Consider the following 24,161-nt stretch of genomic DNA (forward strand, 5'->3'; position numbering starts at 1 on the left):
CCCACGTGGTTTGCTCCCTACACACGCGCCCCACGTGTGTCTGGGGCCGCCATGGCGTCCGTGCTGCGCACTCTCCGCACCCACTGGAAGAAGAGCACCGCGGGGGGCGCCCTGTGCGTGTGGGGGGCCACCTGGGCTCACAAGCGGCACAAGTGAGACACGCCCCCCCCAATCTCCTCCCCACAGCGGCAGCGCACCCCCCCCCCCTCTTGCACTCCCTGAGCCGATGGATTTGCTGGGGTCAGGTAATCGATTCCAGATTCGATTAAGCCGGCAGTGGAATCGTTGCCGATTCTCGGATCGCCCGCGGCCGCATTTGCGTTGCCGGGCGAACGAATCCCGCGGGTCTGCGTCGGGCGTCTTGAGATGGCGCTGGCTGAAGGGGGCAGGCGGAGAGCCCTGCAGGTGCCACTCGGCACTCGATGGGCTGGTATCTCGTGTCCAGTCGCGCAATGCGGTTAAAGGAATCGATCCGCGAAATCGCGGGGTGCGAATCGACTGTTGGTGATTGAATGGGGGAGGGGAGCGGTGGCGCAGTGGTTAGCGCGCTGCGCTACGAACCCCGGTGACCCGAGTTCGATTCCCGCTCACGGCCACCAACAGCGGTGGCGATTGTCTGAAGCCGGTACCTCGGCCTCCCCCCTAGGTTGACTCGGCCTCAAAAACAATATCCGGTGCGGGTCGTAGTCAAACATCGCCGCTGGGGGGAGACAAAGACGGTCGGGCGTGGTGCTGGTGGTGGTGGTGGTGCTGGTGGTGGTGGTGCTGGTGGTGCTGGTGGTGCTGGTGGTGGTGGCGGTGGTGGTGGCCACCCACCCCCTCGTGTGCCACAGCAACTTGCCCCAACAGTCTGTTAGAGGCTACACGGGGGATCTTTGTCTTTTTACGGTGGAGGTCATCGATTCCAGGCCGCTGTCTTTCATTCGTTATCGCATTCCCCCAGTGGTTGAAATTCCACATTCCTATGGCCGGGCGTCTGTCCGCTTGACGAATGTGGTTCTGACGTTTCATTGCGGAGACAGTCGGCCATGGGCAGTGCACAGGAGTTGCTGAAGGTCGTTGCCATCACTCTGTGGTGGGTGTTAGTGTTGATGCCATTTAACTAATACACCTGTTATTTACACTATGAGACCTCCTTTACCAGTGGTAATTTATAGTAATAGGTTTGAACCCTTTCAACTGGTACAAAAACTGACACCTTTGTACAAGGCATCATGTTTGCAATAACCACAACACAAGCAGTCAAAATGCAAACAGGGTAAAAATCTACTACTATATTTTGCCACTGGTAAAGGAGGTCTCATAGTGTAAATGCTTACCCCGAGCTCTAAATACTCTGATAGTGCGCTGTTTTTGAGTTGTACGCCTTTAACGTCATCTGGTCCAACACCAGTGGAGACTAGGCTCTAAGAAAAGCTGTCTCGGTTGTGGACCAATCAACTTCAAGGACAGTGCATATCATTATCAGAGTTGTTTCTTTTTGTTTGCATTTTGACTGCTTGTGTTGTGGTTATTGCAAACATGATCCCTTGTATAAAGGTGTCGGTTTTTGTACCAGTTGAAAGGGTAAAAACCTATTACTATAATACGCTTGTTTTAGATTTTGCTTGCGAGCAGCATTTTCATTTGCTTGGTAGTGCGATTCGGTTCTCACATTCTAATCATTATCAACGTGCAGCATTTTTGCGGGACGCTATTATCACGAATGACGCGAAATGAAACGAAAGTGGTTCTCATTGAGGTCGCAAGCCCGGGACGCAGCCAGAGACAAGGGCACCAGCAGCAGAGGAGAACCGCGTTGTTATGTACAACCACGTTGTGGTTCTACACCACGTTGTTGTGTAGAACCGCGTTGTTGTGGAGAACCACGTGGTGTAGAACCGCGTTGTTGTGGAGAACCAGGTGGTGGAGAACCGCGTTGTTGTATAGAACCGCGTTGTGGTGTCCATGTCGATGGGTTTCCACTGTTGAGCTTAGTCGCGGCTGCTGAACGCGGGACCCCAAAATGCCCCAAACGCCCAGCAGGCCAGCAACAAGCTGCACTCTTGTTATGAACTCAAACCTGTCAACCCCTCATCAGTGCCCTACCTTATTACACACAAATTGAGATCGTATTGGTCACCCCGTGCCCTTACAACTCTCAACGTTCATCCTACAAACTCACATCACAAGGGAGAAACGCAAACAAATAGACAAACACATTTTTTGACCCGCATTGAAACGGCCGTAAGCCGTATGGACCTGAAAAACTCAATCTCCCTGTACAAGAATACGGGGTAAACCGAGTGGGATGACAGCTATGGGCCCCGTATGTTACGTAGCCCTCGAGAGATGTTGATGCTCCTTGCGTTTGTGCTGCTGTCACCTGGTTTAATAACCAGCGCCGTAGCGACAACAGTGATTTAAGTTCTAATCTCCATTGTCATGTCATCTTTCGTTTCAGAGCAAGCCTTTTGCGAAGAGCTGCATGCGAGGAAGCCTTGGTAAGGTCACGTGGGTGTGTGTTCACGTGGGTGTGTGTTCACGAGGGTGTGTGTTCACGTGGGTGGGTGTTCACGTGGGTGTGTGTTCACATGTGTGTGTTCACGTGGGTGTGTGTTCACGTGAGGGTGTGTTCACGTGGGTGTGTGTTCACGTGGGTGTGTGTTCACGCGAGAGTGTTCACGTGGGTGGGTGTTCACGTGAGAGTGTGTTCACGACTGATGGATGCGACTGTCATTTTGAACATTAAAGCATTAAAAATCGCGTTCGGAGGGGAGCCTTTGCCACATCCACTGCTGCACGAAGGCCTCGGCATGTCATGTCAGTCGTTCAGAGTCCTGCGACCATACTTCACCACCCCGGTCGGTGGTGATTGAAGGGGAGCACAGAGACGAGTTCATTTTGATGATCCTGCACTTATTCAGTCTCGTCACGTAACTCCCCGATGGGCAATTGCCTCCTTACCCCTCTTGTATTGCTACTGCCATGGCCGCTGTTCCTCCCGCGGACGTCTGGTCCGCACTGCGACACCGGCCACCATTCTGCAGGTCAACTCGCTGACACAGTCGCCCCCCGCCACTCGGCCACTCACGCCACTCACGCCACTCGCGCCACTCACGCCACTCACGCCACTCGCCTTCTGCTGCTTCCTGCTCGCCGCCCCAATTTACAATTCCCTCCCGTCGTCTTTCTTTTCCCAAAACCTCAATCATGGCCTTGCTCGGTTGAAGAAATGGACTGGCCCTCGTGTTTTTGCAACACTAATTGCGCTAAGAACAGGTCTGTCGGAAAGACAGCATCTGAATGAGACGCTCTCATTCAGACGCTGTCTTTCCGACAGACCTGTTCTTCACCTGAGGACGGCTGCTTGCGTTGTGGCCGAAACGTCGTGAGAATTGTAATTTATTATGTTTTATTTTTATTATTTTGTTATTTCCCTTCTACGTGACTTTACCGTAAGAACCAAGAAGATGAATCCCTGCAGTCACGAAAGCTTTAAATCGAAACTAATCGCGCTGTTTATCGCTAGCGGCCTGACGTATTGGGCCTTTGAACCTGTGCTCATCAACCTTAATGTAACGGAAAGATATTGCTCGTCGCTAATGTTAACAACCGTGGCCGGATATCGGCGGTGGCCACCCACGCAAGCACTACCTCGGCAGGTGAATAATAATAATAATAGCGTGTGCACACCAGTGTCTGGTAAGTCGTCGTGTAGAGCGTTTGATCGTGTTGCGTTCTCTGGCCCTGTCACCAGGTGTTTGGAAATGAACGGCTGTTCCTGGCGGACGCCCCGAAGCGCATCACCGTGTTCCTGAATCCAGCAGCGAGCAACGGGTGAGCGGCACTCAAAGTGAACGCTGTTTAACCAGCTGCGAGGGTTCAATCGAGCTCATTTTGCAAGGGTGATCTGGGTCGCCGACATTATAAAATCAAAGCAAATAAAGCAAAGTACAGCACAGTTAAGCAAATAGGAATAGCAGCAGAGAGAGAGAGAGAGACACATGGGGAGAAGAGAGAGAGAGTAAAGTTTGTTGAACCAGAGACCAGGAGGACATTCCCATTTGCAAGACTCAACTCTCTTGCAAATAGAAGGTTACCTCTATCCCGCATGGGGTGCCCAACGACCATCACACGTCCACCGCCTATCACACATCCACCGCCTATCACACATCCACCGCCTATCACACATCCACCGCCTGCAGTCTTCACTGAGGGCTTCCATTTTCAGAGCCCTGCCCCCTTCGCCAATCGTCCATCGCTGCGCGTGGATTTATCACGTAGGAGGCTTTCGCGACCAATAACATCCATAATACAGGTTATTTGAGTTCGATCGTATAAATATATAAATGTGTCGTTGAACCCGCCACCATCCCACACAGCCAACTAGTAAGGTTTGTCACGTAAACAGAACGTGCCGATTCGTCACTAGTAAAGCACATCGGTGTGTTGGAGAGCCAAGCCACAACATTTACAATCTGAGTACGACGTTTCGCCAGTAATTACAACCAGCTTCATCAGGCGGACAGCCAGATTAGTTGAGAAATCCTCCTGTTTCGTTCCTTAAATAGAGGCGTAGATGTGCGTCGAGTTTATAAACGTGGGGACCTCGGTGCTCGTGCGGTGTGACGGTCGCACGTGCCGTTTTTCTCCCACTGTGTGTGTGCTAAGGGTTACTCTGGGTGAAATAGGTGAAAAATAAAAGGATTACTCTGGGTGAAATAGGTGAAAAATAAAAGGATTACTCTGGGTGAAATAGGTGAAAAATAAAAGTCACGGCGGGCACTTCAGAGTCGTCCGTGGAGATGATTTGCACGTTCTGCCCGTTCTCCGCGGTTGTTTCCAGGAAGGCAAAAAACTTGTTTGACCTCAACGCCGCCCCGATCCTTCACTTGGCGGGATTTGAAGTCACCGTGGTCAAGGTAACGAGCATGTGCACGTGTGCGGGTGAGAATGTCTAGACTCGTGTGGGCTCTTGAATACATTCACAGACAGGCAAGTGCCATGAAGACGTTGTCTACGTGCATAGCCCTTGGTGTCGATCCACTGCTGGATGAGTGCTTCCCCACGCCGTGTGGTTTGTCGTGGTAGGGGGGGGGCATCACTTAACCATATTTCACCACACTGCTCAGTGCGGATTCGTGAAGGTGGGGAGCACAGATGTCGGAGCTGAGAAGTCGGAAACATTTAAATTTGCTGCTTCTCACACCCACACAGGCCCCGAAAACGCCTGTTTTACGTGTTCGTGGTGGCCCATCTAGGTGCTATACAGGCTAATACCTGCTTGGCTTTCACGACCGGGCGAGATCAGGTGCAGTCCCGGCACTTTGGCCGTAGGCACGTGGACTTGTGCATACTCCGAAATCTGGTTAATTTTTTTTTGTACAATTTCTATCACAAGTCTATTCTTGGCCTGTTTTTAAAAACGATTGTAGTGCAGCCGCTGCAACCACACTTATGACTTTCATCTGTGACTTGCTGCACAATTTCTTCGTGTGCATTATAAATCGGGTAATTTTTTTACCTACGATCGTCGTCTTGTTACGGTTACGGGAATTGGGAACCTTGAGGCGGCCTCTGGCGGCGCGCAGTGCGGCAGTCCGTGGCAGGAGCTGCCGACGTCTGGCACCGGGCTCGTCGGCGTCCACGGACGTGGCTTAACGATCCATATTGCCGGTGATACGTCTGTTGTTTTTTGCCGAAACGATCCCTTAAATAATCAGATTGCCCGCGCTCGTTTCCATGCTCGGCCCGCAATTGTATCGGGGTCATCCGGGGTCGTTCTGCGTCTGGCTTGGCCGAGAGGGAAACTGGCAGAGCGGCCGTGAACCGCTGCTGTCTGCGCGGGGTGGCCACGCTGCCGGCCGAGCTCTTGAGACGACGACGACGACAACGACAACAACGAGAGTTGCCGCGTTTGATAAGCACGTCGCGACGCTGGCGCGAGCGCGGTGTAACGGGTCGGCCTGTCGCCCGCAGACCGACCACGAGGGGCAGGCGCAGGACCTGCTGGGGGTGCTGGACCGCACCGACGCCATCGTGGTGGCCGGAGGGAACGGCACTCTGCTCGAGGTGAGTCCGCGGCGAAGCACGCGGGGGGACGGCCTGCTTGTGTGACGGTCAACATCGTTGGTTCGCGCGTGTTTTATACGTACGTGTGTTGAACTTCTTTCGCACTGTACGTAGCCTACCGTGCTAATCGGAGGTGCGGGATGTACGATGAGTTCACGTTACCCTTCTGGCGGCTAGAGGTGCTTACCATTCATGGCTGTGTCAAGAAGAACGGTGCTGGAATGGATTCGCCACCCTGAATGTTGTCAGTTCAGTGGATCTCTGGGGCGTCGTTCGAAACGTCCCCAAAACCAACTTCTGCCGCCGCTACTGCCAGTGCCGGGTACTAAGTAATGCGCTGGTCGGAGCGGTGGCGCACTGAGCAGTTGGACCCGGCAAACCTAAGTTCGAATCCTGGCCAGGGCTGACATCATTGGAAAGTGATATCTGAAACGGTCCTGGGCCCCCCCCTCCCCCCCCCCGTTCACAAACCTGCAGCAGTACGGTCACGACTGACTGAGGGGTGGATTGACAAAGGGGGCTGTGAATGATTATTTCTGCGCGAACCGTTGTCTGCTGGGTCTGTGTCTCTGCATTGACGTTGGCGTGAAGCGGTTGTAACCGCGATGGACGACGTTGTCCGTGTGCGCTCAGGTTGTTACGGGAATGCTGAGAAGAGACGATGAGGTGAGTCGACCGTTTGAGAACATCGCCGTGCGGGAGCAACGTTCATCATTCACTAGCAACGTTCATCATTCACTAGCAACGTTTATCATTCCCAACGCCGAATTAGTCTGGAATTAGCATTGCCAAGAACATCGAGGCACGGAGCTGTGTTTGTTTTGAGAGCAGCGATCTGGGTGCGACTGTAACCGCACCGCCCAGAATTTGCCCGATCTCGATTGGCCTCGGAGACTAAACGGGGTTGGATTGGCGAACGCCGATACGCGCCATCCTCTCCGAGGCGGCGGTGTTGCCGCGCTACGAACCCGGTGACCCGAGTATTGATTCTCGCTCACAGCCAACACCAGTGACGATTATTTGTACCGGTCCTGGGCCTCTCCTAGGTCCACTCAGCCTCATTGTATGTATGCACGTTGAAGTTCTTTTGCACCAACCGTCGTAATCGGAGGTGCGGGGGAAGGACAACAAATTAAACACAAAAAGCAGTTCTAAAGAAATTATTTTTCAATGAAATTCGTTTTCTCAAATGTGTACCTGGTGTTGTGTGTAAACATCGCCCCTGGGGAGACAAAGGCAGCCAGGCTTGGAGCTGGCCAGTAACCACATCGTGTGCCGTGCCGACCTAACTAGGAGCTCGCTAACAGCACTTGCCCCAGCACTCTTTTAAAGTTCATAATAAAGGTTTTTTTTGGGGTTAGATTGTGCCACCCGCAGGCCAATTCGTAAGGGTGGTGGTGGGCTAACGACACATTTATATTTACGCGATCTGACCCAATTAAACATTCACTATTGACACTATTGGTCGTGAAAGCCTACTACGTGTTAAACCAGTTTGTTAATTTAACACTTGGTACGCTTTCGCGACCAATATTATTCATAATAAATGTTTTTGGGTTAGATCGCGTTAGGATGAATCTGTCGTATCCCTCCAGCACCCGACACAACCAGGAATGTTTGTCACGTCAACAATGACGCGTTACTGGTAATTACATCCCGCATCGTTGGGCGATTTGCTGGATGTAATTACCAGCGAAACGTCACGCTGTTCAAATTGTAAATGTTGTGGATTTACTCTCCAACACACCGGTGGGCTTAAGTAGTAACTCATTGGCGCGCTGTTTACGTGACAAACCCCTTACTGGCTGTGTCGGGTGGTGGAGGGTTACGACACATTCGCACTGACACGATCTAACCCTAAAACCTTGATTATGAACGGCCTGTTGAAGGTTATACGAGGGGGGGGGGTGGTCTTTGTCTTTGTCAGGCCGACTTCAGTAAGATCCCCATCGGGATCATCCCGCTGGGCAAAGTGAACACCGTCGGCGGCATCGTTAACCTGCAGGAGGAGGACCAGGTCAGGTGAGCGAGCAGCAGCACCGAGACACCGAGACACGGTGGCCCCCCCCCCACCCCCCCCCCCCCCCCCCCGCGTGTGCGTGCTGGGCCCCCGCGATGGACGCCGCCGCTGCCGCGGGACGACGACGTAGCTCTGGGTCACACCGTCGTCACCATGGTCACACCGTTGCGTGGCACACACACACTTACACACACTCACTCGCGCACTCACTCACACACTCACACACTCACTCACACACTCACTCACTCGCACACTCACTCGCACACTCACACACACTCACTCACTCACACACTCGCACTCACTGGCACACTCGCACACTCACTGGCACACTTGCACACTCGCACACTCACTCACACACTCACACTCGCACACTCACTCGCACACTCGCTCACACACTCACTCGCACACTCACTTGCACACACACACTCGCACACTCGCTCACACACTCGCACACTCACTCACACACTCACTCGCACACTCACTTGCACACACACATACTCACACACTCACACACATACTCACTCACACACTCACTCACACACACGCTCACTCACACACTCACTCACACACTCACTCACACACACTCACACACTCGCTCACACACTCGCTCACACACTCGCTCACACACTCGCACACACACTCGCTCACACACTTGCACACTCACTCGCACACTCACTTGCACACACACATACTCACACACTCACACACACTCACACACATACTCACACACTCACTCACACATACTCACACACTCACACACATACTCACTCACACACTCACTCACACATACTCACACACTCGCTCACACACTCGCACACACACTCGCTCACACACTCGCACACTCGCCCCCGGTGCGCTGAACGTCACGGTGCGCTTGCCTGTCCGGGAAAGTCTCGCTGAGCTCTCGTGACCTGTTCAGGAGGGGTCCTGCCGAGTTTTCGCGGCGAGGGATGATGATTTCTACGTCGATTTAAATCGAGTCATTCGTGGGTAAATGTTCGAATTTGGCAAATTGGACCCTGACGCCGGCACGCGACGGCCTACAAACACGAATGGCTTAACGGGATTTTTAACGCCGTCCGCCCCGCTAATAATCAGGGCGGCCGCTGGATTCGAACCGCGAACGTCCGCAACAAGCGGCGGGCACACTACCACTGGGCCGAGCGACGTGTGCAGCGCGCAGGCGAGTGGTTTCTGTTGTGACTTGTGCAAAAAAATAAAACATGGACATTGCTTGAAGCGGTGCCACTCTTGTGTCAGAATACGAGCGAGCGCGTGCCGTGCGGCGTGCGTGTGCGCAGGAGAATCACCAGCGCTGCGCTCGCCATCGTCAGGGGGAGCACGGTTCCCGTCGATGTCCTTCAGGTCGTGGTAAGGGCGCCTGTTTTTTGTTCTATTTAAATTATTTCCCCCCCCTAACCTCCAGTTTGTGTTCCGATTGTATTCTTGGTGTCTTATCACGAGGCAAAGGGTCCACTTGAACTGCTCGCACCGCTGTTTGGCCCTTTGCGACGAGCATCCGTGGTTTATATTTTTCTCCGATTAAAAGCACGGGGCCCTGCGGGGGGATGTGATCCGAATGTTTACTCGGCGCGCAACTTTCCGTCGATCGAGACGTGACATGGTGCGCGCGCTCACCAACGTTGTCTCCCGTGTCCGGTTGACCGCTGTGAACGGGACGGATCTTTGATCGTCGCTCAAAAACATTTCCACGAGATCCTGCACAGTACCGATCGGTGGCCGGGCGGCAAGCGCCACGTGACCGTGTTTTTTTTTTAAACGCTTTTATTTAACTCACTCTGTCTGTTGTTGTCGTTGTCGTATCCTCAAATCTTGTAACTCAATTTTAACCCACTTCCCAATGTGGTATCGACTGCAAACTTCATATACTTATGTCATACTTGTTGACAATACTATATTTTATCATTAAAAATATATATTTAGATTTTTAAACCATCTTTTTTATATGTTATGTTTCGCCTTGGCTCTAACTGTCCACGCTCAACTCACGTTGGCTGTAAATCACCACGGCCCCTTACGTTATGGCAAGCCTCGGGGCCACTTCCCCGAGTCGTGGAGTTCTGCCATTACTCGTACGGTACATTTAATAAAAGCGTGTTTTTTTAAAAGTATTTTTAAATATGACTTGTGAAACGCAACGTTGCGTGCGCCTTGCTCCGTGCGCAGGGCGTCGAGGGGAAGCCAGTGTATGCCCTGTCGGAGCTGCGCTGGGGCAACTACCGAGACGCCCAGGCCAGCGCCCCCAGGTACCCAGGATCCTCAGTTTGTCATCTCTTCTTCTTGGTTCTTTTGGTAAAGTCACGTAGAAGTCTTCCCGACAGACCTGTTCTTCACCTGAGGACGGCTGCTTGCGTTGTGGCCGAAACGTCGTGAGAATTATTTTATGCTGTTTTATTTTTATTATTTTATTATTTCCCTTCTACGTGACTTTACCGAAAGAACCAAGAAGATGAATCCCTGCAGTCACGAAAGCTTTAAATCGAAATTTTGTCGTCTCTTCCTCGCACCTCCGATTTAGCGGAGAAGATCCCTCGCAGTACCGCACCCACAACCGTCTGGTTTGACAGCTGTGATCTTCTAGTAACGGAGTACGCTCATACCTGTTGTTGTTGTGCAGGTACTGGTACCTTGGCCCCTTGAAGAAGGTGGCCTCCTACTTATTGAGCACCTTCCAGGTACGTACCCGGTGGTCGTCACTCAGCGACTCATTCCGTCACAATCCTTAGCGTCGTGTGGCTTGTGGCTGTTTTATGCGCGGCGTTATGAGCACAGTCACAACGCGCGGGGAGGCAAGCGGTACAAACAAGAAGAGCAACAAGAATTGCTGGAGGCCTTCTTCAGGCTGTCGCAATCCCTCGCGTTCTTGCGGTGGAACAATCCGTCCGCCTCCTGCACACGAGCAGATTTTGTCGCGAGGTGGTGAACATCTTGCCACGGTGACGAGATGTTAACTACCTCGCCTGGGATACAGGAGGTTGTCGGTTTGATCCCGACCCCCTGGAGCCTGCTGTATATTTGGAGTTTGCGTGTTCTCTCTCTCTCCCCGTGGTCGCTTGGATTTTTCTCTAGGGTGCTCCGGTTTTTCCCCTCCGCATTTAGAATCAACAACACGCGTTCAGAGTATTTGGTTGCTGTAAATTTCCACGTCATAAGCCACTTTCATTGAGCTATCACTTGTGGCCAGGTTACTTTTGAATAAGAGCTACGTGGTAAAATAAAAAAAGTTTAGTTGGTTTCATCTCGACGGTGGACGTACGTTGCGGGCGTGCCCCCCCCCCCCCGCCCCCTCTTGCTGCCACTGCCATTCGTCTCAACCACCGGCCAAGTGCGCCAAGTTTTAGTTGACGTCGGTTCGGTGTCTTTAGCCCGCGTACGTTCTCCAATCCGTGCGTTCCTCTGCGTCGGTGAGATTCCAAGCGTTGCACCTCCTCCACGCTTCTTGGTGCGCTGTTCAGTTTCCTTCCCTGTGACTCGTCAGCGTCCAACCGTCCGATCCGTGTCAAAGCAGCTGATTGAGAACGTTGTGAAAATTCGCATTCAAGTGTGCAGTTTTGTCACGAGCCTTAATTTACATAAAAAAAAAAGCTTGCTCTTTCACCACGGGTACATTCACGTGTGTTTGGTGTGCGAGGTCCTAGGTCGACTCAGCCTTAAACAGGTACCTGCTGTGGTGTGCAAGCATTTGCACTGGGAGAGACAAAAGTGATTGGACGTGGTGCTGGCAACCCCCACCCCCTAGTGCACCCTGCCGGCCTTACATCGGTGCTGCTCGACAGCGGCACTTGCCTCGGCCGTCTGTTGGGGCTACACGGGGGATCTTTGTCTTTGTACGCTTCCCTTTCAGGAGTGGCCTCCGAGCCGCCATGCCCTCCTGTCGTACGCAGAGCCAGCGGAGAGGCCCGAGTATGTGGAGGAAAGCCCCGGCCCAGTGCCACGGGCCTCCCTGTGGAGGAGAATCTACAACAGATTCCTTCGACTGCAGGAGAGTAAAGTGCCAGGTGGGCTCCCCCACACCCCCGGACACCGCCACACTCGCCACACCGCAACACTCGCTACACCGCCACACTCGCTACACTCGCTACACCGCTACACTCGCCACAGTCGCGACACTCGCGAGGCCGCGACACTTGCCACACCGTCACACTCGCTACACCGCAACACTCGTCACGCCGCTACACTCGCTACATCGCAACATTCACTACGCCGTGCGTTGCTCACGTGTAGCACAGTGAGCGGTTATAACTCTGCATCCACCCCCCCCCCCCACGTCCTACCTTTTCACCAGACCACACTTAACACCAAGACTGTGGCGTAGGCCGTCGCCCTGCGGCGATTTGACCATTGTTGATAATGACGAAGCGTGGATTTACGTGTTGTCAAATGTTCCGCTTTGTCCGATTTTGGTGAAAACGACAAATTGCCAAGGCAGTGAATCGTTTCGTCAGATTCACGTTAGTTATGTCCGTGATAATGACACATTTATAAATAACGCGATCTAAACCCAAAAACGTTGATTATGATTTATATGCTTAATACAATGTACAAAGTAATATATAGTATCGTAATTGTATAGTAAACATATAGCAGTGTGATACACATTAAGGTGGGTAGAATAATACATAGTGTTATATTAAAATGTATAAGGTATAGGGTGGTTTATAGCAATACAGTATATAATTTAATGTTGGGTTTATCTATGGCAGTATATAGTACGGTGTATGCTCGTGTGATGTAAGAGAATAAAGTTTAGATGGAAGCATATTATATAATTTTTACGACGTAGAATTGTAATGTATTACTTGCTGTGAGTAACTCAGCTTATTGTAGAGTATAGTAAGTATACTGATGGTGCTATGCAGTTTATACTTTAGTTTTTTATGTAGTTTATACTTTAGTTTTCTACGTGGTTGTTTAGTAACTGCAGCTACATACTATTAACATTCCTTTCCTTTGTTAATGCTACTCCCTGCACCCTCCCTTGGTGCTTCTGATCCTGCATAATGCATGGGCATAATATGACTTTGAAACCCCCCCGCCCACCTCCTACGCATTTCCCATGAATATGCTAAATTCCTCTTCATATGCACATTCTTTTTGTTAAGGCGCTCTTCTTGCACCTCCAACTCAGCGTATATATAAGCGCCTAGCTTGATAGTGTCTCATTCTTCACCTGAAGACGGCTGCTTGCGTTGTAGCCGAAACGTCGTGAGAATTATTTTATTATGTTTTATTTTTATTATTTTATTACTTCCCTTCTACGTGACTTTACCGAAAGAACCAAGAAGATGAATCTCTAGAACCATTCAACCGGTGAACAGTGCGGTTTTAGACATCCTGACGGGGCTCTCAAGATCCTGTTGCGTCGTTGGGTGCTCGCCCAGTGTGGGTCTGCTGGGCGACGGAGCGAGTTTACGCCGCGGCTGTACGGGCGGCTGTGTCGTGTGCCCTCATTGTGCAGAGAAGCCAGTGGAGGAGACGCCACCGACCGAGATGGAGATTTCCTCGATGGAGGTGGTGATCAGCAGCCTTAACACCGTGCTCGATCTCAAGGTTTGTGGACATCCCCCCCCCCCCCTCCCGCGTCTCCCTCGTTTCTGGGTCAGCGTCTGCATTCCTGCTCCACGATTGCAACATGCAAATGACCCGGTGGCTTTATGAATGATAATTTTTGTTGTTGTTAATGTGCGAATAATGTCACTTTTAAACAAAAAAGTTGAATAAAACACAATCAAGCCAAGCATCATATGATACATCAACCGGTCAGTCAGGTGGTGGTGGGGGTTACTGGAGGTTCGGGTCGCAAGCGGAGCGTTGTGAAGAGCCCTTCGTCCAGCAGTGGCTGCCAACTATTGTTTTTAGAACAATTCACCAAAAAAATCATCAATCATCACAATAACATTGTGACCTTAAAAGTAGAAATATCTAAAAGCAGATGTTTGGGGCAATAGCACGTAAATAATATATTACAACTATTAGGAGCGTTTAAAGCGTACGTATTTTGGTGACGCTTAAACAACAAGTTGCTTTGTTCTGACATCCCAACAGAAGCCAGATGCGGTGGACATCGTTCTGATGCCTTCCGCCGTCACAAAGATGGACTTCATTCGTGCAGGGTGAGCGAGGTTGCGGCTGGTAAACGTGAAAAGGCGAAACCCCGCGGCGCGTCGCGAGGACTTGAGTTTGAGAAACCGCTGGAGTTGGGTCGTGAGCGTGCGGAGGACACGGCAGTGATGGCGTTCGTTCCCCTCGCAGGATGCAGAAGGAAAACGCAGTCTGCGAGGACTCCACGAAGCTACAGGCCAAAGAGGTTTCTCTCAAGCCGCAGGTGAGGGAGGGTTGCATGATACGTGCGACCACATTGCTGCTTAAAAGAGATTTAATTAAATCAAACTCCTCAAGACACCCGCGGCAGCAACGCGAGCGCTTGAGGAGAAACGGGCAACCCAAACCGGAAACCACGCACTTCAAAGATACGTTGTTGGCATGTAGTTAATTAATGACAATGTTATTATCATGCATGCCATAGACAAGATGCCAGTCAGACCACAAACATAGCAGAAGTCACCTCTTCAATGAGATGGCTCCACTTGGCTACAGTGCCTAGATAATTGCAAGATTATCTTCAAACTCTTCCACTCTGTTGTTTAGTCTTCACACAAATAAACAGAGCCATAATGTTTTGAACAGAAATAATATTAGAAATAAACCTTCGTTAACTATTAACATGGAATATTTAGGAGTGAACACATATGGAATGTATGCATAGTTGACGTGTTTTCAGAATGTCACTTAACATTATAGGCGTACCAAAAACTCGTTCAACAAAACTACAATGTGCTATTGAAGCAAATGGTAATTTCGAATGATGTTATACTACAGAGTATAAGTGTATTGTACAGCGAAAGAGCCGTGCAGACTTGCAATAGCTCATGCCACTGCTGCCAGAATGGCCTCCATAGAGGGAGTTCTAGAGCCCCATGAATAGAGGGAGTTCTTTGGCCTACTCTTCTAAACTGGCCAATCGTCTCGGAGGTGGAAATACTCGCACTTTCCCCAGCAAGCGTCACCTGCCGATCGGCTGCGGTTGTGACCAGTTACACTGCTGGGAGATGGACAGAGGCGGGGAGATCTGAGAAACTTGCAGCAATTTCAAATCTAACACAAGCAACCTCTGGATTGCACGCCCAGTGCGCTCGCCGTAACACCACAGCAAGTGTGACTGTAACGTTGTAAATGAGATGGTTTGTTGCGAATGTGAAGGAGAACGCCTTTTTAAAAATCCTTTATATTAAGTTCACTTGCTTGCTTACGACCGTGCAAATCTTTCGGTCGTTTTTTAACCCACTTCCCGTGATCCAATCGAGCTGACATTTTGCACACAGACTCGTTGTGCGTGACAATTAATTTTCGTGAAAATTTTTTTCAAAAATTTTACTCTTTTTAGGAAAAAATAAATTATATTTAATTACCAATTGCTTAATGGTGGCAGCCATCTCAAGCCAGAGGACGAGAGGACTCTAGCCGCCACGCATAGAAAGGATTTATAGTGAAAAACTTTGTTTTTACGGGTTAATTTTTCGTCGATAAGCTAGTGACCTCTTCCGGTTGCCCAGCGTTTGACGTGCTGGACGGGTCTGCCCCCCCTCCAGGTGCAGGGTGGCTGGTTCAGCATCGACAGCGAGGAGTACGAGGCGATGGACGTGCAGGTGCGCGTGCTGCCCTGGAAGCTGAAGCTCTTCTGCCACAGCTCCATCCGTGACAAGCTGCTGCAGTGAATTTGGTCGCAAGTCTGCCGACTTTGTAAAATTGTTCGCGTTTCTGTGTTCGTTTTACGAGTGTGAACAAAATAAAATCCGTACAATCGAGTTGTGAATTGGGAGTTGAAATAAGTAAAGCGGACGCCGTTCTGGCAAGACCAGTACTTGCAAAGTGGAGTGGACAAATTAAATGTCCAATAAACTGTGTAAATGTCATTATGCCTATTTACATCACACATGATTTGAAAATGCCCCCGTATTAGGTTGCCATGCCATTGTGGTTTACATTGTACAAGTTTTAACAATTGCAGATTGAAACATGTTATATTCACCATTCCATTTGATGTAAATGACATTGTGAAGGAATATTTTTGGAAGTGGACAGAAGCGAAATAAAGTGAGAACATGAGCAGAATGTTTCTTGCGTGGAACAGAGATGTCGGTTTTCTGGCAATCGTTCCTGATCCGTGATTTTAAGCGAAAATGGTCAACACAACACATCACTTGTTTAATTTACGCTATGAGACCTCCTTTACCAGTGGCAAAATATTTAATATATGTAACCTTGGCATTGTCACGGTTACACATATCAATACAAGTGTTCTTCAAATGAAATAACACATTTCAACTCGAGTAACAGTAGCCGAGAGAACAATGCATTTACAAAGCTCCTTGGATGGTTCAACGCACGCCTGCTACATGCCATTTAACATGTAAACATTGACAAGTTACGGGACCATTCGACTTTGCTCATGACTAATGGGCGTGGGTTGCGATGCCGTCGGGGGGGCTTCACATTTCAGCTGGGGTCTGCCTGTGGCTCGCTGACCAAGATAATATTTCGGCAGCCGCCACACCGCACCCAGTATATACCTCTTGCCATGGCTGCAGGTCGCGTGCCAGCTCCTGGTCTACCGCGATACAGAAAACATTGAGAGAAATGAAGGTCCTGGATGCAGTAGAGTGGCAACGGTGGATGAGGAGGAGGGTGACGCCAGGGAGCGATGCGAATGTCGCCCTAGTAGGTGCCGTTGGCGTGCATATCGCGAGTCATGTCATGCTTGTCACTGACGCGCGCCTGCAGCAGCATGTGCTCCACGACCCCCACGCGCACGTTCATGTGCTCCGTCTCCTGCTTGAGGCGGGTGAGGGCCTGCTTGATGCGCACCAGGGGCCCTGTCCCAACAGAAACCGCACGCGCCGCTTTGCGTTACGGGGAGCAGTTCACGTGGCTGGGAGGGGGGGGGGGGCTACCTTGGCCTACTCGGTGCACGGTTGGCACTGCATCGTTCGGTTTGTTTGGCACCATGTCCAACGTTTTGCTCCACGTGCTGGGAGCTTCTGCAGGAACAGTGCTCTCCTATCGGCAATGGTGACAACCCCATGCATCGCGTGCACACTTGGGACAGAGTCTTGCTCCGGGCGACTTGAGCATCTACGGGTAGCAGCTTCGGCTCATGGGTAACAGGTAATCATCCAAACCAAGGACGCTTGGATGCCCTCTCGGATGTGAGCAGCAATATATGTGGATTCCATTCCACACGACCTCACAACGCATGTGCGGCATGCTTGTTCACAGTAAGTAAATGTTCACCAGCGCAAACGCTGCATTTGTAGTGGTGGAAGCGGGTCTAACCCGATAACGTCACATCGGTCTGCTCCCTACGGGCCTTCACAACATGCCAGGAGGGGTTACCAGCCCTGCACACAAGGTCCCTGACTGGTGGGCAGAGGGGAGTTGTGAGTCCAAGACCAGGCGGGTGCACAGTCAAGCACAAACCGAGCGTCTGTGTGGTACTGCACTGGCCATCGTGAAGCTCAAGGCGGTGGACGGTGATGTCGGGGAAGAAATGGTCCACCGCTTGGCCGATTTCTTAAGTAGAGGTTGCGTATATGCATGCAACACCATGTATACATGTACACACAGCTATGCGTGCAGCAATAAACTATCCACACTCACCTCCATCAGTCATGCTGCTTCCTCTTTCCTCCATGTCTTGTTTCACCTTTTCGAGCTCTTCTGTGATCTAAATTGTGAAAACACGCACTTATTTAATGTTGTGTTTAAAGTATAAATGAGCATAGAATACAAAATGGAGGTTCTTCAATGGCACACCGAAACATTCAATATTCTTCGGCTTATTCTGATACTGTATCTAAATCTCAATCGTTTATATAAATAGATTAAACTTACCACTGGACAACACAAGACCAGCACCACTCACTCATGACTCTTACATTACTAACACTGCCCATGCTGATCACTCGTCATACACACCACTCATGCCACTTGATATCAACTCTCACCTTTCACACAAACATCTCCACTATGTCGTCACTAAGCCACCCCTCAACAGGTTCCACCCAATCACTTCCCCCCCCCCCCGCTCTTTCACCCCTCTCACCCATCTTGGCAAAATGACAATCTGATAACGTATTTCAGTTAATTTGATGGTTAGCGACGGCTATCAACGAGCAGGCGTTCTGAATTGCTGACTCTGGTTCGGAAAGGTTCAATTACGATGCTTGCCATCCATTTAGAAATTGCGTGCGGGAAGTTCTGAGCATTGCAACGCACACCTTAGCATTTGTGAGCGAGTGAGCGTGCGTGCGTGTCCGTGCGTGCGTGCGTGCGTATCCATGAGCGTGCATTTTCGTGTGAGCGAGCGAGCGTGCGTGTCCGTACGTGCGTGTCCGTGAGCGTGCGTGTTCGTGCGTGTTCGTGCGTGTTCGTGCGTTTTCGTGATTGAGCGTGCGTTTTCGTGTGAGCGAGCGAGCGTGCGTGCGTGTCCGTGAGCGTGCGTGTTCGCGTAAGCGTTCGCGTAAGCAAAGGTGAATGGACAATGTTTGTCTCGCAAACCTCGGCAAGCGTCTGCGCTCGTTCGGTCACCCCTCCACTGCCCTGCCGGTACTGATCCTTGACCTGAAAGCAACAGCACCGTGTCACTGCCACTGTGAAACCATCGTCATTTGCAGCAAGTTTCACTCTCGCCTCTCATATGTATATTTCCACGTGCCCTTTCAGCAATCCCGCTGCTGTATGGCGGCCTTCCCACGCCATGCGAGTCGCGGGAGTTACCTGGCCGTATTTCATCATGCTGGTTAGCGCGAGTTGGTGAAGGCGGAGAGAGCATGAGATGCGGACGCACAGTGCAGTACAACAATGGATTTGCTGCGCTGCCCTTTGCTGCCCTTTGCTGCTCAGCGTCGCCCCGCAAAAGCCGACGGCATCCGCTCGATGCACGGCAGTGGCCCCATCCAGGCTTAATTCTACTTGGGTTCTGAGATTCCTTAAAGGCTGAACAAAAAATTCAGCTTCCCGCTCGGCATGGAAGGTTTGCAGTCAATTGGAATGCACATCGCAATCATCGCCTCTTCTTCGCAATCACCGCCTCCTTCTACGAAGAACTTGGCAGGATCCTGCTGACAAGGAGTCGTGAGACGACTATCCTGGGTGAACGAGCGTACGAATTTTAATCGGCAACGTAATGCGAGTGCCCTGCTGTCATACCGCCTCCGGTTCTAACATTGTTGCTCCAAGTGCACCTTCACATTTAGTAAACACGTAAACCTTCTTAATCCCAAGTTGTATCTTCCATTCGCCGTTTGGTTAAATGTTGCATTGGATTACCTTCTGTAAGAATGAAAACAACTGTTTCGGACTGGCATCACCGTTAATCTGGAACAAGCATTGGAGCTATGCACTTTTAAATCTAGATTGAAAAAGTAATTTCTTTAGAACTGTATTTTGCGTTCAGTTTGTTGTCCTTCCCCTGCACCTTAGCTAAGTAGGGTGCGAAAGAAGTTCACACGTACATACATGAACGCTGGGTCTGGCATGAGTGCCAGGGCTGGTAGTGTAAGTTGATTAGGGGGATGGATGTCCTTGCCTGCGCCAGCTGCTGCTGCAGTGTTTGTCAAGGGGGTAGTGCCCAGGACTTTTTCAGACATTACTTTCCAATGATGTCAGCCGTGGCCAGGATTCAAACTTAAGTTTGCCGGGTCCAATTGCGCAGGGCGCCACCGCCCCGACGAGCGCATTACTCAGTACCCGGCACTGGCAGCAGCAGCAGAAGTTGGTTTTCGGGACGTTTCGAACGACTCCCCGGAGATCCACTGAACTGACAACATTCAGGGTGGCGAATCCATTCCAGCACCGTTCTTCTTGACACAGCCATGAATGGTAAGCACCTCTAGCCGCCAGAAGGGTAACGTGAACTCATCGCACATCTCACACCTCCGATTAGCACGGTTGGCTGCGTACGGTGCGAAAGAAGTCCAACAGACGTACGAACATTAACACTGGGGCTGGCATGAGTGCCGGGGCTGGTGGTGTAAGTTGATGAGGAGGAGGGGGGAGGGGCCTTCCTTGCCTGCGCCAGCTGCTGCTGCACGGTGCGGTACTGCTGGATGAGACCCTCGAGCTGTGCGTTCATGTACTTCTCACGGCTCGAGATTTTCTCCAGAGTCCGAGACATCTCCTCTTGCAGTCGCTCCAGCTGACCCTGAGATGTCGAGACAAAAAACAAAGATCCCCAGCGTAGCCTTAACATACTGTCGGGGCAAGTGCTGTTAGCGAGCAGCACCTATGAAGGCCGGCCCAGTACATGAGGTAGTCGGTGGTCAGCACCACGCCCAGCCACCTTTGTCTCCCCAGTGGTGATGTTTACACACTGCACCAGGTACTCATTTGAGGCTGAATCGACCTAGGGGAGGAGGCCCAGGACCGGTTCAGATAATTAATCGTCACTGGTGGTGACCGTGAGCGGGAATCGAACTCGGATCACCAGGTTCATAGCGCAGTGCGCTAACCACTACACTACCGATAGAGAGACACACACATGCACAGATTCACTTACAAACGCACCAGCACATGTACCAACAATTATTCCTCAACACATGTACACGGACATAAAAACCCGTGCATTTAAGCCAACAATAATATTAATTACAGCCCTTTATTAATACACTGCTCGATGTCATGTCATTCATGAGGATTGTTTGACCTTACTTCACCATGCTGGTCATATCAGCAGGTTGATCAGGGTGTGCATGCTCAGGACTGGTTCAGACATCACTTGCCACTGATGTTAACTGTGGTCAAGAATCAAACTCTGCTCTCCGAGTTATTAGCGGAGTGCACAGACCACTGCCACCACTGCTCCACGCATCTGCAAATCCATACATGTTGAGTACACAACATACAAAAGTGGGTCACTGCCTGTACACACCAATTCCCACACACATCAGTATATTGACTGCACCATTGATCGTTTTCGTAGATACAACAATGTTAGTATCAAGTCAGGTTGTGTAACTTCAGAATGTGTGTGTTGTGTGTGCGCACGCCTGTGTGTCTAGACGCAAGCGCGTACATAAACAAAACAAACCTTGCTGTCCAGAAGTGCCGAATCGATTCCCTGACGATGTTGGTGCATCTGCTCAATATGAGATCGCCAGTCCTAAGGGTGGACACGATCAGGCATAGATCACTCTCAGGGTAGCCTTGTTCCCAAGTCGACCTGCCAATTGTGTAACTGCAGAACACACGTGGTTCATTCAAAATATATGGTGATATGTAGCAACGCTCGGTGGACTTATTAGGAACCCGCTGGAGGTAGGCACGTTTAAATCTCGATTAAAAATGTATTTCTTGCTTTTTGTGTTTAGTTTGCAGCTTTTCCCCCGCACCTCCGATGAGCACGGTTGGCTACGTACGGTGCGAAAGAAGTTCAACACGCAGTCAACAATCACGTTTTTTACTCCATTAAGCCACCTGGATGTCTAAAGCCTGTGCCCTGGCCCCCAGATGCTGCCCTGGTGGTTGCTGCCCCAGCTATCCCTGGGGATTTTTAGTGAAAGCTCCCAGACACCCCCTGACACTGCCCTGTTGCTTGTCGATACAATACTGGCTGGTCCGGGTGCACCCCTTGGCTCGCTGTTATGTATATATGTTGAACTTCTTTCGCACCCAAAGTTGGCAACAGGGGGAAGCACAACAAACTAAACACAAAAATCAGTCCTCAAGAAATGAGTTTTCAATTTGGATTTAGAAGTGTACAGCTCCAGGGGCTTCCTATTGGAAGAGCGTTCCAGACGGCCGCAGAAGCGCATCTGAAAGCGCGCGATTTGTTCGACGCGTTAGACAAAAGCCGCTGCTGCGTGGATAACCGCAAACAGAAGGGTTTTGAGGGTGGGCCCCGGTCGCTTCGTCCGAGGCTGTCCTCTCTCCCGTGTTTCCCTGCCCCGATTGCCCCCCCCCCTCCCACCTGCCTTTCTATCCCAACATGAAGCGTCTGGAGACGCGGTCGCATTCAGGCGCCGCGCGCGTCGAATTTCTCATCGTGTTGAGAGGGAGTTAAAACCTTGTGGTCGCTGCGCACGGTGACCCGCAGCTGAGGGAGGATGCGCTCCAGCTCCAGGCTCCACGCTGCTGCATCGGTCTGAGACTCCAGGACGTCGGCCCCAGGTGTCTCCTGTCCGTCGCCAAACCGCCACAACCGCCCAACGTCATTACACAGCAACAAACTTGATTTACAATTGTAATTGGTAATTTGAAAGTTTGAAAACTGCTATTCAAAGGCTTCCACCACCCGACATGGCCAAACAGTAAAAAATGTGTCACGTTTTTCAAAGGACAAAATAATTCACTTCTTTGTCCTTTGAAAAACGTGACACATTTTTTACTGTTTGGCCGTGTCGGGTGATGGAGGGTTACGACACATTTATAAATAACGCGATCTGACCCAAAAACCTATATTATGAATAATATTGGTCACAAAAGCCTACGTGTTAAATTAATCAAAGGCTATTTTTTGTATTTACTTAGGAATGTATCGTCATGTATATATGTCACGTTGACATCCTTTCGTCAATACACTGCTCGATGAAGGCTTCTGCATTGATGGTCATTGGGGTTTGTTTGACCATACTTCACCACGCTGGTCAGTATGTTTTGGTGAAGGGTGGGGCCCAGGACTGGTTTATAAATCACTCACCAATGATGTTAGCTATGGCTGGGAATCAAGCTCAGGTCACTGGGTTCATGGCACAGTGTGTGCCACCGCGCCACCCCACGCATATTACAGACGTCATGGAAGGGCATATTTGTGGATGTTGTGACCAGAACAACACCTGTCTGCGAATTGTCTCCCCAGTGATGATATGCACAAATCACACCAGATACCTACTTAAGGCTCAGCTGCCCTCAGAGAGGCACAGGATAGATCTGTACACCACTTTCCACAGTGGACATCTGGGAAAAAGATCTTCAGAGCTCATCGGATTCCTACAGTCTAAATACAAATTCTGATTCTGGTAAAAGATATGCAGGCTGGCAAACACGCGACATTGCACAGAGTGTTGTTAGGAGAGCTGCACACACACATACCTGTTTCTTGCTCCGAATCTTGTCCAAGTCGAGCAAGTTTTCATCCTCCTCCTCATCTTCATAATCATCGACATTCCCCTGTTGTACACAGGCATTATTAACATCACTCAATTAACATGAACATGGACCGCACTTTTACAAATCCCCTGCTGGCTGAGGGCTTCTCCACGGCGTGCGGCGAACAGAATTATTCGGAAAGATACACACACACACACCCCGGCGCTTTCTTCCACTTTATCAAGAGTGAGCTCGGAGTCATCAATCACGATCGCCTCATCTTCCTGCACCTCCTCTGGATACAGCGGCCTGTGGGGGTGAGACAAGAATAAGGTGGTCCACTCTTATGATAAATAGAACTACGAACGATTTCATAGGTTTTGGCCTAAACCTGAACAAGAAAATATCGACAATTTAATTAAATCTTTCTTGTAGCCAGATAATCATCCACGGAACAACAAATCTCTTTTGCAGGAGAGAGACTCACGGACAAAAATTAAATCAAGGCATATTTTGCATTCGAATAAGCTGACCAAGCACAGGACGACTAACAACAGTTGCTTCACTAATGAGATGTTCACTTCGCAGTGAGTTTACATGGAATATGATGAAGAGATGAGCCGGAGTAGCTGAAGCTGACCGCGCCGAAACTAAATAGATTTCCCCAATTTTATCCCAATTATGGGAATCGTATCAACGTCACGTCATGGGACAGAATCAGCTCGGATCTCTCACCGAGCAGTGTAAGTTGTTGTTGTGTCAGAGTTGGGCACACAGAAGTCGATAGCACAGAGCCACCTGCGAAGCCCCTTCAAGTGACCTCTGGTCTACACAGCGGCTGATTCCACTTGGAACAGAATTTAATACAATTGTGCATTTTAAGATTGGTTTTGTGCACAGTGGTAATATGGCTGCGTGTAAC

The 24,161-nt window shown here is 50.4% G+C and overlaps 2 protein-coding genes across 2 annotated transcripts in view; one reads left to right on the forward strand and one right to left on the reverse strand.

Moving 5' to 3' along the window:
- LOC133347374 (acylglycerol kinase, mitochondrial-like) lies at positions 1 to 16,261 on the forward strand. The gene is made up of 15 exons (XM_061559624.1): positions 1 to 152; positions 2,444 to 2,483; positions 3,740 to 3,819; positions 4,829 to 4,904; positions 5,962 to 6,054; positions 6,688 to 6,720; positions 7,982 to 8,076; positions 9,376 to 9,445; positions 10,262 to 10,341; positions 10,713 to 10,770; positions 11,940 to 12,093; positions 13,554 to 13,645; positions 14,141 to 14,208; positions 14,348 to 14,420; positions 15,745 to 16,261. Exons 1-15 carry the CDS (start codon positions 52 to 54, stop codon positions 15,868 to 15,870), a joined length of 1,239 nt encoding a protein of 412 aa, XP_061415608.1. The 5' UTR covers positions 1 to 51; the 3' UTR covers positions 15,871 to 16,261.
- The window catches only part of LOC133347385 (intraflagellar transport protein 57 homolog), a 15,582-nt gene continuing 5,874 nt past the window's right edge, over positions 14,454 to 24,161 (reverse strand). Inside the window, exons 5-12 of the mRNA XM_061559628.1 lie at positions 23,458 to 23,548; positions 23,243 to 23,320; positions 22,218 to 22,328; positions 21,243 to 21,314; positions 20,226 to 20,357; positions 18,713 to 18,775; positions 17,813 to 17,879; positions 14,454 to 17,028 (exon numbers count right to left, since the gene is read on the reverse strand). Coding sequence (XP_061415612.1) covers positions 16,871 to 17,028; positions 17,813 to 17,879; positions 18,713 to 18,775; positions 20,226 to 20,357; positions 21,243 to 21,314; positions 22,218 to 22,328; positions 23,243 to 23,320; positions 23,458 to 23,548 — 772 coding nt within the window. The 3' untranslated portion in view covers positions 14,454 to 16,870. The remainder of the gene's footprint in view (positions 17,029 to 17,812; positions 17,880 to 18,712; positions 18,776 to 20,225; positions 20,358 to 21,242; positions 21,315 to 22,217; positions 22,329 to 23,242; positions 23,321 to 23,457; positions 23,549 to 24,161) is intronic.

This window comes from Lethenteron reissneri, chromosome 3, assembly GCF_015708825.2.
Source record: "Lethenteron reissneri isolate LAM-NWPU_2019-01 chromosome 3, ASM1570882v1, whole genome shotgun sequence".
NCBI classification, from domain to species: domain Eukaryota; kingdom Metazoa; phylum Chordata; class Hyperoartia; order Petromyzontiformes; family Petromyzontidae; genus Lethenteron; species Lethenteron reissneri.

Bases quoted from the DNA above. Each gene is read 5' to 3' on its own strand.
- LOC133347374 (XM_061559624.1), top strand. From the start codon at position 52: ATGGCGTCCGTGCTGCGCACTCTCCGCACCCACTGGAAGAAGAGCACC. The intron at 4,905-5,961 runs GTAACGAGCATG...TGTCGCCCGCAG, and splicing joins TTGAAGTCACCGTGGTCAAG to ACCGACCACGAGGGGCAGGC. The intron at 9,446-10,261 runs GTAAGGGCGCCT...CTCCGTGCGCAG, and splicing joins TCGATGTCCTTCAGGTCGTG to GGCGTCGAGGGGAAGCCAGT.